Source organism: Brienomyrus brachyistius, chromosome 6 (genome assembly GCF_023856365.1).
Source record: "Brienomyrus brachyistius isolate T26 chromosome 6, BBRACH_0.4, whole genome shotgun sequence".
Classification (NCBI taxonomy): Eukaryota; Metazoa; Chordata; class Actinopteri; order Osteoglossiformes; family Mormyridae; genus Brienomyrus; species Brienomyrus brachyistius.
This window is the reverse complement of record NC_064538.1, coordinates 4,384,636-4,398,439: the sequence shown is the minus strand read 5'-3', so window position 1 is coordinate 4,398,439 and position 13,804 is coordinate 4,384,636. Positions and strand designations below refer to the sequence as shown.

At 48.2% G+C, this 13,804-nt stretch overlaps 1 protein-coding gene across 6 annotated transcripts in view; it reads left to right on the top strand.

The window, feature by feature from the left end:
- The window catches only part of prkcz (protein kinase C, zeta), a 113,393-nt gene that overhangs the window by 83,719 nt on the left and 15,870 nt on the right, over positions 1-13,804 (top strand). For 4 of the 6 annotated variants that reach the window (XM_049017843.1, XM_049017848.1, XM_049017844.1 and 1 more), the window contains 11 exons: positions 71-202; positions 2,041-2,122; positions 2,575-2,627; positions 3,955-4,143; positions 7,290-7,387; positions 8,353-8,439; positions 9,537-9,672; positions 9,832-9,919; positions 10,141-10,260; positions 11,149-11,228; positions 12,861-12,950. In XM_049017843.1, coding sequence (XP_048873800.1) covers positions 71-202; positions 2,041-2,122; positions 2,575-2,627; positions 3,955-4,143; positions 7,290-7,387; positions 8,353-8,439; positions 9,537-9,672; positions 9,832-9,919; positions 10,141-10,260; positions 11,149-11,228; positions 12,861-12,950 — 1,155 coding nt within the window. The remainder of the gene's footprint in view (positions 1-70; positions 203-2,040; positions 2,123-2,574; positions 2,628-3,954; positions 4,144-7,289; positions 7,388-8,352; positions 8,440-9,536; positions 9,673-9,831; positions 9,920-10,140; positions 10,261-11,148; positions 11,229-12,860; positions 12,951-13,804) is intronic. The other 2 variants (XM_049017845.1, XM_049017849.1) reach the window with 1 other exon arrangement.

The window sequence follows — 13,804 nt, the reverse complement described above, 5'->3', positions numbered from 1 at the left end:
GTTGGCGGACGGCCTGCCGTCGTTGATCCGGACGGCTGCTGAGACCCACTGTGCCCTCTCTGCCTCACAGAAAGCTTACTGCGGCCACTGCAGTGAGAGGATATGGGGACTCGGAAGGCAGGGCTACAAGTGTATCAACTGCAAGCTACTGGTCCATAAGCGCTGCCACAAGCTCGTCCCTCCCACCTGCCAAAGGCCTATGGTGAGTCTAAGATGGCCGCCCAGGACCACCGTCACATGCACCAGCAGCTGGAGGCCTCACTGGATTCTCCTAGTACCAAAAGGGTCTAACTAGAGTGACTGCAGTGGAGCAGAAGAACCAGAAGTCTGACATTCTCCATAACTGTCTGGCGTTAAATACATCAAGGTTGACTCTAGCTCTAGGCAGAATAGGCTCCCAAAGTCAGGCCCCCAAATTACCTGCATCGTGGAGGAAGTGAACCACCAATTTTCTTTGTAGGAGGGTTTTCAAAGTAAGGCTGTACCTAGGGCCCCCTGAAAAGGTAGAGCTGGCCCTGAAGTACATATTGGTGAATGTCTGTAGAGCAGGGTTTTCCCAATCCGGTCCTCGGGAGCCTGCAGACAGTCCATTTCTTGCAAAAATGTGGACTGTCTGGCAGGGAGCTGGGAGGAAGCCAAAACATGGACTGTCTGTGGGTCCCCGAGGACCGGATTGGGAAACCCTGCTGTAGGGGATTAGTGTGTGGTCTGACTGGTCAGAAGCTTCTCCCTGTATGTCTCACTGAAGACTTGCATGCTGAACAGCGATAGCTGATATACCGCAAACATCTACACACCTACAGAACCTTTTGGTCTTCAATGGACTCTGAACCCTAGAACCTCCACTATTCTCTTTGGCTCCATTCACATTGGTTTTCCAGGTTTGGTACTGGAGTATGGAAACATGTGACCAGTGTTTATGGGTTGATAGCTTAAGCGAGAGCTGTGTGCTTGAATGTCTGTTACGGCTGTTCAGTTCTTCTCATGTGCCCTTGGTTTCTTTAATTTCTGCCCCCCCAGGCTCCATCGAGTACGCATCCCTGTAGGCATCTTCAACACCACACGAACATTAGACAGAACAGCTTACGAATACAGGGAAGTTTGTAAGAGTGACTGTGATCGCCACACATGTTCATGGATCATGAAATGATCCATTTCTGTTCTCGGAATAACTAATAAGTCTCTTTTTCCTATTTGTGTGACATCTCCCTATCTTTGGTGGCCGTCACAAATTCGCGATCACAACCTAATTAGGATCCCTTCGATTAGGCTAGTGCAAACCAGGTAGCATTAAGTGCTAATTGCTAATTGTGCACCAATATTATGGAAAAGCATCCGATTTCTGTTTTAAGTAAAGTTTTAAGAAGTTGGCGGTCATCAAAATAATCAGCAGATCCCCTCTAGCTCTGACACTGTGGCACATTGACTGATGATCAGGAATCGTGGCCCTGTTAAGCACAGTGTTTGTCTCAGCCTCTGTTCAATGGGTGTGAAAAGGGAGGGCAGAGAGAAGTCTCTAGGACCTGAAAGCTTTCTCTTCTTAAACATGTTAGTACTTGGCACTCTGGACCCCCAAACGCTCCTGTCCTTGGGGGTAGGTTGATGGAACAGCCCTGAATAGCATCACACGATCACACACCTAAGATCCCTCCATGTCACTGTATCGATCATCTGTATAGTGTAACGTTTCAGGCTGAATATGGGATTGATTGGGTCTCACCCTCATTTTAAGCCATGATCTGATTATCTCGACAAGCAATTTGACTGGCTTCAGAGCTATTTGTAGGTATGGTTTCCATCCATCCATCCATCCATCAATCCATCCATAATCTAGCTACTTTTCCTGCTATAGGTTAGTGATGGTGCCTGTCACAGGTAGCATATGACACAAGGCAGGACAGGATAGCAGGATGTTTTGCTCTTGCAAATTTCTGATATTTCTCTTACACTCATATTAATGGTTAGCATGTGACCTTTCACGTTTGGACACTTACACAGTGCTTCCTGCTAACACCTTTCCTGCCCCCCCTGCTCTCCCAGGATCCAGCCATGCCATCCCAGGAGCCCCCAGCAGACGACAGGAACGACGAGGTGGACATCCCACCTGAAGACACGGACGAAAGTAGGCTTTATTTCCTGCGTCTGTTCTCTTAACTGACAGCAGATTGGATGCTGTAGTCAGGTGACCAGGTGACCTAATTGAGATGAGAGGGAGGGGGTAGAATGCTGTACTTTCCATCCTAAAGGCTTGTGGCGCCATCTACTGAGTACATTTATATTACAATATTTATGAATGGCACAAGTTTTTTTATTTCAGTTTTCTCACCCACAGTCAGTATTTAAACCATTTCCTTAAGCTGCAGCTGTAATATTCTTATTAATTAATAGATTCTCACACATGACACTCTTGTATAATTGTTGTAAAGCCTCTCATTTACAGCTTTGAAGTTTGGGGCTTATCTGGGGAGTGTGTTCCTCACTCCTTGTACCCTTAGCGCTAACAAACAAGCCTTCCCAGGGTGTCAGAGAGCATATCAGCACTGACCAGGCTCCCCAATTGCTGATCTCTTCCAGTTCCCTTCCCAGCGCACAATCGCACAGTGGAGAAATCTGAGGATGAATCAGAGGTGAGCGAACCGCCACTGCGTTTTTTTTTTTTAATGTTTGCCCTAAACGGTCTTTTTATATTTTCAAAGTTGCAATGCATTATGGGGCTTCAGGTAGTTAATTTCCCCGTGACTTAGTGTTCACCTTCTTCATTTTGCTTTAAATTTAATGGATGCTAATAAGGTGGATTACACATAACATTAAAATATTTAAATCCTGGTATGGTGGCTGGCAGAATTCACCCAGAGGGCTACAATTTAATGATGAGTTTTTGATTAATTTTATTAAATCGGTGGAGTGGTAGACCTTGTATCCTTTTTCGTAAGGTGGCCATTGGCTACTGCAGCTTTTCCTTAATGTCACCTGATACATGCTGGCCAGGGGGCAGAAGCTGGGCCGGCGAGTGTCCTCCGATTCTCCATTGTCCCACCTTCCTAAAAGGAGCAGTGGAGGTTTTTTCATGTTCTAAACGAGGATCTCAATGCTCCTGCTTCTCAGGGGTCTTTCCTGGACCTAGAGAGCTCCTGGGTTGCCCCGTTCTTGAGAGAAACCCTGAATGAGCTGTTTCATTGCTTGCTTTAGTTTCACATCTACGTTGCTTTACCGGAGCAATAGTTTGGGTAGTAAATCAACTGTCCTCGTGTTTGAGGCGTACGACAAGCTGATTAATATCTTCTGAAACCACCTGGGCCACAGCTCTTGTAAACTGAAGTTTACTGGACTATATACGACCAACCTTGACCTAGAGATTGAGATTATGGGTTTGACATAGAGGCCAGAGACTGGAGGTGAGTACTGGAAACCATATTTGTGATTAGACTTGGAGGCTGAATATGCTATACAGACAGTGTGCTCTTGGAGGCGCTATAGAGGGAGCAGCCCATTCGCATCTGACTGCTGGAGGTGCTGGAGGTGCTGGAGGAGGAAGCCGGGAAATACTGAGCTAAACACGGCCGAAGAAACATTTTAGTCAAAAAGTCCAAGGGACAAAGCAATTTAGTTTGACAAAATCAGCATGCAATGCATTCAGTCAGTATTCATCTCACCTAATTCTATACATTGTTGTATGTGACAGTTTTGTCCTTGTTTTAAATGTCAATAACATCACTGAACTTGACAGCAAGATAATAGGGAATAGTGGCCTTAAATATTAATGTTAATTGTAGCTAGATCAGGAGTCAGGCTTCCAGTGGCTGGAGGCATGTTCTGAACTGTGTGTTTCTCTGTGATATTGCTGTCTGAAGAGGCTCAACTCCTGTACTCACCCTGCGTGACCCACTACGGCTGGACGTAATCCTCTTAATAATCATGGTGGGCACCTAAGCGTTCGCTCTGCTTCTCATGCAGGACATGAAGACAGTGGTGGACGGCTTGGACAGCATAAAGATCTCCCAGGGCCTGGGACTAGGCGATTTCGACCTGATCCGGGTCATCGGCCGGGGCAGCTACGCCAAGGTGCTCCTGGTTCGGCTCAAGAAGAATGACCAGATTTATGCCATGAAAGTGGTGAAGAAGGAACTGGTGCATGATGATGAGGTGAGAGAGTACGATGCAGCCGCTTATCAGGTACTTGGCCTCAAAGGTTCAGATTATTGTTTGCGTAGGGTTGGGACGATTATATTTTTGGCCACTAGATGGAGCTGTTGAAGAAGAAATTGTACAAATTCTTGGTCTGCGTGTTGAGTAGTATGCTAGTCAACAGGAGCAGGAAGCCAAGAAAAACTCTGAGGAAATCAAAAGCACGATGGCTTCTCATTTCACTTCGACTGTTTCAGGTTTTATTTTGCTTTTCTTTTAATACACGTTTTGCTTAGATCGGACTGGTCATGTCATAAAAATGGCCATTCAGCATTTTCAAACTCCGTTCCTGCTGATTTACCAAGCAGCCCCTCTTCTTCGTTTACCTGACAGAACTTTCCCAGGCAGCTTCATGAGACACTTTTCATTAATCCATTTGTTCTCTTCGCCAGACAGATGCATCCAGAAGATCCTAAAATATCACATAAATATGCCAAAGAACTGAAAAATAAACCTGAGGTATAACGATTGAGTATTACTATACTATAACAGCTGAACTGGCCTAGTTCTAACAGTGCAGTCAGGAACGTGTTTAAACGAAAAACATAAAGCGATCTGAAGGTGCTGTGACTGAGAGTGGAGTTTAACGGGCCACTGCGGTGGTCACATGGGAAGGGTCAGGGGTCGGGGGGCTCAGTATTATGGAGCCTCAGAGAACATGTCAAGAAGTTGGGTGAGGATCGTAGCACCAGGCCGGACACGGGTCACGAACAGTAGCCGGCCAGGGTCAGTGGTGGTGGTGGGGGTGTGGGGGCGGGCGGGCTTGCCCATTCTCCCTTCTTCCTGCCGCCCACGTGTGCGACTGTGAGAACCCAGCACGGCCTTCTGGAGCAGAGCACATCCTGGCGAGGCTCTGGGGGCTGCAGCGGCGTAGATGGATGGTCCGGGAGGTCGTTAAAGTGGCTCTGGACACGATACTTGCTTACTCATGCAGCACGCTTGGCCTTTGGCATCTGGCCCCCGCTTCTGGCCGGCAGAGGCCAAGGAAGAGTCCAAATTAATAACGAGGGGAAAATAGAGGAGCTGGACGGGGTCTTTCCTACCGCTCCGTTGTTTACGGGAGCGGACTCGGAAGGGAAGGCTAATGAAATCCTGGCATCTTCCCGTCACTGTGCACCGAGGAGACACAAACCTGAGCCCTATTGTTTGAGCTTTTCCTCTCTTCCCTCTGCCGTGCTTCTTGTACTTTTTTTTTTTTTGTTAATCCGTCATAATGATGGATTGCGTCGAAACGGCTGTAAACTGAATTAATCCTGTCTTTGCCCAAACAGAAGAGCTCTTCCTTTGTTCAGAGAGCATCTTGGCAGAATGTCTGGAGGTGCAGGAAGGAGGTCCTTCCATGGGGTCTCTGTTCTGAGGGTCTTTGTGTAGCGCGGCATTCTGGGAAGTGACACCCCAGCCCTTGGAGATCCACCTCATCTTTTTCCGCGCCCCCTTGGCCCTTAATCGTGGCGTCATCGAGTAACCGCAGTGGGACAGCGCAACGCTTGTGAAATGCAGGAGGCTCTTGCCCTGTTTCTGGGAAACGACGACCTATGAAATCTGCACCAAAATTACAATCGCTAAAGTCTTACAGAATCTGTGCAAAAGTTATGTGTATTAAAATGTTACCTGTATGAAAATGTGAGTAACCAAAATGGTTGATCAAATGAATCAATGAATAAGTTGTACCGCACCTATTCGCTTGGCTTCTCATCACTGTTTTGCCAGCTGGAACACTGGTGTTTTTTAGATCCACTTAGGAATAAGGCCTGTACTGTATTTCCAATGATTTTTGGCCATGGTGACTGCCCCCTGGTGGAGGGAGGCTAAAATACCATTGATCATTTAGGACAAACTTCACACTGAAATTAGTAGTGAGTGGTTTGTTGCTTGCAGGAGGGCAAAGACAAATCAGTGGCTGTTTAAAAAAATAATCATAAGAGAAACTTGAATTGGAGGTCTAGTCATAATCAATCAGCGTGGCCAGACGAGGAAAGAAGGTCAGGAATGTGAAATAAACGTGGACAGCTGTCTTCCTGCAGGATGCCTGTGCATCCTCATTGCGGTAATCTTCTTTCCTTTGGCAGGAAATTAAATTGCTCTGATTTATTGAAGTGGGCTGTGTGCTCTCGTGTCTGTCTCATGTTAAAACTTACTCTGTGAAAAGTATCCATTAGGGACTTTTGGCAACAGTCCCACCGTAAATTGGGGTGACAGAGTGATTGGTTCCACCAATGAGACAGAACCAGACCTCTCCACCCATGAAAACACAGTGAAATACATTTTGCCTTTTCAGTTGCAGATCATGAGACTTTCTATCCCTTTTCTTTTTGTATCTCACCAATACCGACCATGTCTTCAGAAGATTCCTTAAGTAGAGTGTCTCTCGTGAGCAGTGGTGGTATTTTCTAGGTGGCTGTGGTCCTCTGCCCCCTCCCCCACACCTGTATAGTGAAAAGGGGCCGAGCCGCTGCAGAGTATGGTAGTCCCCTCCATCGCATTCCCTGCGAATATCCCTTTTTTGCGGTTTCTTAAACACAGGTACTGTAGAGCGTACAGTTGGACAGGTTGCCTGTACAAAAAATAAGTCTAGCCTGTCCTGACATCACGGGGGTGACCTTTATCCATGCCAGTTCAATATCCCGTTTCCCAAGCAGAAGCCGGCATGCACAGCGAGGCTTGCCGGTTATATTTTATATGTTACGTAATCCATTTACACAGCTGTGTATTTGAGCAGTGCCATTGAGCTGACGCACTCATCTCGGAGGGGCCGGCAGCTGTCTTTTTTAGTGTATCGTGGCCAAATGCAGTGTCTCCTCTCTGTAACCTTTTTCTTAAAATTATTTCGTAAAGAAAACCGGCAGCAGATTTAATATTCCCTGCGCGTTTTGCTGTACGGGCTGCAGGTGGCGTAATGGCTAAAGGGAACCAGACAGCTTCCGTTGCACCCCTGGGCAGCATGCTTAACCTGAATTGTTTCAGCAGATGCGTTCGGCTGTTTAAACGCTGCCGTTTGTTTGCTTTGTGAGTCAAACAAGCGATAAGTGAGTGAGGACAGAAAGCAGAGTTAATAATGCGTTCTTGGGTTTTCTCTCTCTGTCTGTGCTTGTTCTGCTCTACAGGACATTGACTGGGTGCAGACAGAGAAGCACGTGTTCGAACAGGCGTCCAGCAACCCCTTTCTGGTTGGCCTTCACTCCTGCTTCCAGACCGACAGTCGGTAAGCTGCTCGATGCTTTTTCGCCTCACGCGTGGCCTGGGATCCGAGGCACTGCACCCCTGCCTCGAAGGGTATGCTGGGGGGGTACTGAATCCCGGCCACAGACACGAGTCACGAGGTCCAGCGGGGGGGGGGGGGCCCACAGTTCAGTTCTGTCTTCTCGCTCCTTGGGTTGGCGGTGGGGGGTCCCAGGTTGCACGAATGGCGTCATTAGCGGGGAATTCGGTAGCAAGCGAGGGTGACGGTCTGCGGGATTAGCTTTGTTGGGGAGAAAAAGGGCAGAAGACGGGATACAATATGGAGTTAGCGCTGAGGTGGCTACGGGTGACGCTTTTCACGCCAACAAAGGCGACCCTCCCCAGGCGAGTAACTCACACCGGGGGAGCGGTTCTGACTCCAGCCCCCACCCACCAACTGGGGCCCGTTCAGGGCTCGGCCGGGTTCCCTAATCTGGGCCCACAAGCCGCCGCATGCAGCCACCTGGCACGGTCTCCACAGTGATGAGAACCTTCAGGCGGGTGAGTGGGGGGGAAGGGGGGTGCGGGGGGGGGGGGGGGGGGGGGGGGATTAAGTTCCTCAGAGAGAAGCGAGGAGCTTGAGCGTGCTGGTTGGCAGGCTTCAGCACGCTCCTGACAAACCGCTGACCCAGCAACAATGAGAAGAAAATGTACTGTATTTTACTGGGAAGTGGGGAAGGGGGGGGGGGGCACGGTGGTCCGATCAGAGTCAGAGAGAAGTGGAAGCAACCTGACATCCCAAGCTGCCCGCAAGAGTCCTGCTCAGTCTTGTAGGGTCTCCCCAGCACCAATTACAGGCCTTGTACTCTTTTCGATTTAACACGCATTTGTTTTTATATGCCCCCCTGTTCCGTGTTGCATATGTTCACAAGCATTCATGGTCTCAGTCGAGGCACGGGGGGGGAATCCACGAGGGGCCGTCTCACTGGGGTGCCATTCGCCTTCCAGGTTGTTCCTGGTGATCGAATACGTCAACGGTGGCGACCTGATGTTCCACATGCAACGGCAGCGGAAGCTTCCGGAAGAACATGCCCGGTGAGAAGCCCGACCGAGCACGAAACAACCACTTCTGTTTGAAGAGGGGAGGGGGGCTAATTTCCTTTATTTGTTTATTTATTTTGTTATTACGAGGGGAATTATGGGGCACAGATTGGAGCGCATGTTTGTCCGTGCACGCCGCTCTTCCTCATGAGCCGGCGCCTGTGAGCACACTCAGTTCCCACCGCTCTCTGCCTTCATCTCCCGCTGCACCTATAATTGAAAAATGCCGGCTAGCGCGGAGATTTTTTCCCAAAATAGCCTCGCTGAAGATGCAGTAGGCTGCAAGCGCCCGGCTTTTCCGGGGAACACTTTTAGGTTAAGTTGACATGACCTGCTCAGCTCCCAAAGAGTCGTAGGCACGTGAGCACCCTCTGCTATCAGCCCCGTATTTTAGCCGAGGACGAATTGTTGTGTCCTAAAGATTTTTAGCAAAATCTGGCCCAACTATCCCGCACTTTTCAGACTGCTCCTTGGCGATGCTGTTGCCACGGCAAAACCAGTTGCCACGAAAGAACCGGTTGCCCCACAGGGTTCAGGACCGTTTGGCGTTTTTAATCACGGTGTAATAAACTGGGATTAAGCCGAGGGTAATTGGTAGAGGCACGAGTGTCACTGCAACGCGGTCTGCATTCAGGGAGTGGTGATCTCGTATGTGAAGCAGCGTGTTAATCACAGATAATGATCTCACATATTCATGAGCTGCTCGCCAAGGTCCCAGAAGCCCTTTCAGGGAGTAACGGCTGCAGTGACACAGAGCAGACCTCACGCAGCCGTGCCAGCGGTGCTTGCCGAACGGGTAACACATTTAAACATGTTCAGAGGAAATTCGAAATGTCATTTGTGGGGCACAATAGTGAATGTTCGGCTTATGCAAATGAGGGACAGAACTAGTATTTCACGAGAAATTAATTCAAATCACAAGTCTGAATCCCCTTTGAATCCCCCCTTGAATCCACATTCTAGACTCCGCACTCTGGAAAATGAAGGGTTTAAAGCAGAGAGAATTAATCCACGTCATGCATTAAGTTAAATATCATATTAATTGATTGAAAGGATACGTGTTTACGTGGTATACTCAATTTTCTCCATAGATTTTATGCAGCTGAGATATGTATTGCTCTGAACTTTCTCCACGAGAGGGGTATAATCTACAGAGACCTTAAACTGGACAACGTTCTCTTGGACCATGAGGGGCATATCAAACTGACAGACTACGGCATGTGCAAGGTGAAATCCCCTCCATTCCCTCATCTTTCTTCTGCATCTTGTACCAATTCTGCCTCCTCTGGTGGTATTACGTGATTGTAGATTTAGAAATGGGAATAGATCCTTCTGCACGTCTCCTGAAGGTATAAACAACCCTCCGTGTGTCTGTCCTGTTTCTAGGAAGGAATCAGACCCGGAGACACCACCAGTACCTTCTGTGGAACACCTAACTACATCGCCCCGGAGATCCTGCGTGGGGAAGACTACGGTAGGTGTGTAGGGATGCCAGGAAGCATGGGGAGGGAATAAGGAAGGAGGGGAGAGCATAGGAGCTTAGTAGCAACAGGAAGTGAACAGTAAGGGGGCAGGAAGTTAACGAGGCAGCAATGAAGGAACTCGGGAACGAAGAGGGAGGTGATGGTAACGAGCAGTCGAGTAAATGGGAAGAAGCAGGCGCTGTGACTGAAGTTGCTTCTCCCGGCCCCACAGGGTTCAGCGTGGACTGGTGGGCACTGGGTGTCCTCATGTTTGAGATGATGGCCGGGCGGTCCCCGTTTGACATCATCACAGACAATCCAGACATGAACACAGAGGAGTACCTTTTCCAAGGTGAGTCCCCCCTGGGGACCAGGCCTATATGTTCCCATTCCTTTGTGTGTGTGTTCCCACTCGGACGGTGGGTAGGACCAGGGTCTCGCCGACGATGTATATTCATACACAGCTTTTGCTTCGGCTTTGGCACAGCGAGGACTGATCTCTCAACGTTAAGTGCGGAGAGTGTCATGTCTTTTTACCGATGCGTAGTTCCCCCACACATCAGACGTTAGCGCCCCCCCCCCCGCCCTCCCAGCATCCTCACTGGGTCCCCCCCCCCACAGGAGGCTGTGGGTAGCCACTTCTCCACCAAATCTCCGCCGCAGCCGAGCCGATGAGCCATCAGACTTGCGGCTGTAACCGCAAGAGACAAATCCGGTTAAGTTCGCATCGAGAGAGAGCGTAACAGACAGGCCTGCATTTAGGAAGCAGGTGATCAAACAAAAAACAACAGCTTTTAACCGGGAGCGCTGTAATTTTAACAGCCTTTTATCCTGAAACTTTGCCATTTGGTTATAAAGAAATGGAAATGTCGAGCTGAGCGCATTCTCTTATTTCTCATTACCCGAAATAGGCATCTACTCACCCCCCAGCTGCACGCATTCCTTTAATGTGAAATGATCAGTGGAAAAATGATCAGTTTGGATGTGAAATAATCTTATGTTTTTCTTAAGGGTGGATTTAAGGGCTACAGATATAGTATCATAAATTATTACTAGTAAATAATTACAATAAACACACATAACAGAACAGTCACACACAAGCTATGGAGGGATTGCTGTTGTTGATGTGGAACCTTATTTTGTTGGTCTCTTGGTGGCTTGACTCTCTTTTCTCTCTCTCTCTATTCTCTCCCTCTCTGTCTCCCCCTGACGCCCCCCCCCACCCCTTCCCCACACTCAGTTATTCTTGAAAAGCCCATTCGCATTCCAAGGTCTCTGTCGGTGAAGGCAGCTAGTGTTCTGAAGGGCTTCTTGAACAAGGTAAGAGTACCGACCGCGACCCGCCCTTTTCTGCAGGCCTCATCAGAGTCGCCTAATCTCCCTGCTTTGAAATGGACTAAGGAACTGGATTGTTCCTCCGTGCAATTTATAGGACAGCAACAACTGCTCAGCCCTGGTTTCCCCCGACCCTCCACCCCCACACCGCTGCCTTTTTCGTTTGGCTCAAAGCGAAAACAGAATCCTTGCTGTGACGCTTTGAGGCGAAAGTAAACTGAAAGTAAGAACGTGCGTCACTCTTGATGGTCGTTAAATGTTTGGTTCTTGGCAGCTCTCATGATGAGGAATGGTGCGGAAGTAAAGCAAACTAAAAAACACTTTCGCATTTTCCTCTGTGAAAGACAGTGACACTATACACCTTATACTGAGGATAAAATTAACAACATAAAATTAAACCGAGTGATAAAAGCACCAGTAGTCAAGCCATATTGAATTTCCATGAATATAATCAGTCTGTCTGGGGTTAATTTAACAAATTGCATTTCCTATCTGAAATCTGGCTAGACACAGAGATATAGGAGGTTTATGAAAGATGCAAAGCGCAGCATCACAGTGTGTCATAACAAACAAACCTTTGTGTCACAGGCTTGTGAAACCAGCCTTAGTCTTATCCAGCTGGAGGCTGATAAGACCTAGTGATCCATGCAAGGCATTTATGGTAAACAAATTACCAGCTAATGATTTACATTAAGAGGCTCTGAAAACAGTAGATGTCTGCTGTCAGTGACTAAGTGGGGTTTCTGCATCTCAACGCTGGAGTCTTTTGGCCATGCTGCCACATTACACAGGAGTATGTGCAGTGATACTGCATCATTGCAGTGGAATTTATGCAGTGATGCTGCAACATTGCACTGGAGTATGTGCAGTGATGTGTTTTTTTTTCTGAACAAAGCATGACCCAGGACATGGTTAGTGTGTTGAAACAAACGTGAACATGCAGTGCCAGTGTACAGCTGTGTGCAGTGTTGCGGCCTGAGCTGGGCTTGAGCTTTCTCGTCAAGGTTGAATGGGTCTTGAAGAACAATAACAGTCACATTAAAATGCCAATTTCCCTTGTTGAAGGAAAGAGAATATTCTATAGCATAATCCATCACAAGATCCGTTTTACTACAGACAAAGCTACTAATTAACGCTAAAAAGCACTTGACCGAACTGTAAGAACCTGTGAGGCTGCCGGTTTAGAGCAGCCGACATATAATTTCAGGATATGAATCGATGGGTGTGTTGGCTGTTGCTCTTTTCGCAGCCCCCCCCCCCCCCCACTGCCTGCAGCCAGGTATATTTGGCCCCCTCCCAAAACAACTAGGTCGGCCCCCAGGAGGCGTGCCGATCCCAGACCTGCTATAGGAACTCACATCTGCCGTAACTGAGTAATGAAATCTACCTCATTCTGCGATGACCTTAATTAATTTCATGGTAATTTCACAGTAATTTCCACTAACAGGAAGCAAAGACAGGATAACACGTGGCCTACATTGACACCGGCACCCCCTGAAACGTTACCTATTTCATGAATGAGGAGGTTTTCATTCACTGCTGCCGTGTTAGAGAGAGCACTGGCCAGTAGCCCTTTGGCCTCTGCCCTCTGGGTGACCGGCTCTGCTGTCCTGGCAGGACCCCAAGGAGCGGCTGGGCTGCCAGGTCCAGACGGGCTTCATGGACATCAAGTCGCACACGTTTTTCCGCAGCATAGACTGGGACCAGGTAAGCTTCCAGCGGCCGCCATGTACTTCACCTGTGACTTTGGGTTTTGAACTTCGTTTACGATGCAAATGGTCAAGGCGCCTGACTAAATTCAGAGAGTCTATTGTCATGCGCCGCAGTCTGTTAGCCACTATCTTACTCTGCCTGTCCCTTCCAGCCACCGATAAACAGAAATCAAACACAGAACGCAGACCACAAATACATAGGTGCTTACGGCAAGACAATAATTGCAGAGACGATGATGACAATATGGACCTAGACGCGGTGTGATGTAACTTACAGTATGTAAACATAATGCAAATTAAACACCTCGACTGAACAAAAAATTATGTACAAAGAGCTGAGTGGGAAAGCAGGACTGTTAGCATTCGCTATTATAAAATGTGTCACATGTAACTGAATAATAAGAATAATAAGAGTGGAAATCATAAGCTTGGATTCAGTGTGATTTTTGACACCAGGCTTTTGTTGTACATGCAAGGCGTACCACGGAGAGCCTGCTTTCCTGTGAGAGTGATATGGCTATTACCCATGGAGGTGCAGGTCCATTACTAATGGGTGTCCTTTCACGTTTCGGGCCTGGGGAGTGCATTTGCCCGTTGGTGGTTACAGCGTTTCAAAGGAATCCGTGGCTCTAACACACACCCAGCACTTTACTTCACATGTGTTCCTCCCCACCTTTTTGCAAAAGTTTATTAAAAATAAAAATCCGCAGGCAGATGTTTGCACGTGGCTGCCGGCGCCACTGGTCAGACTGGGATTGATCGCGCAGAAGTTCACGGGCTTGCACAGTATGTCAGTCAGCAGAAGAATCTTAACCCAGCAGTGATTAGCATGCTAGCGGCTAGCGCTCC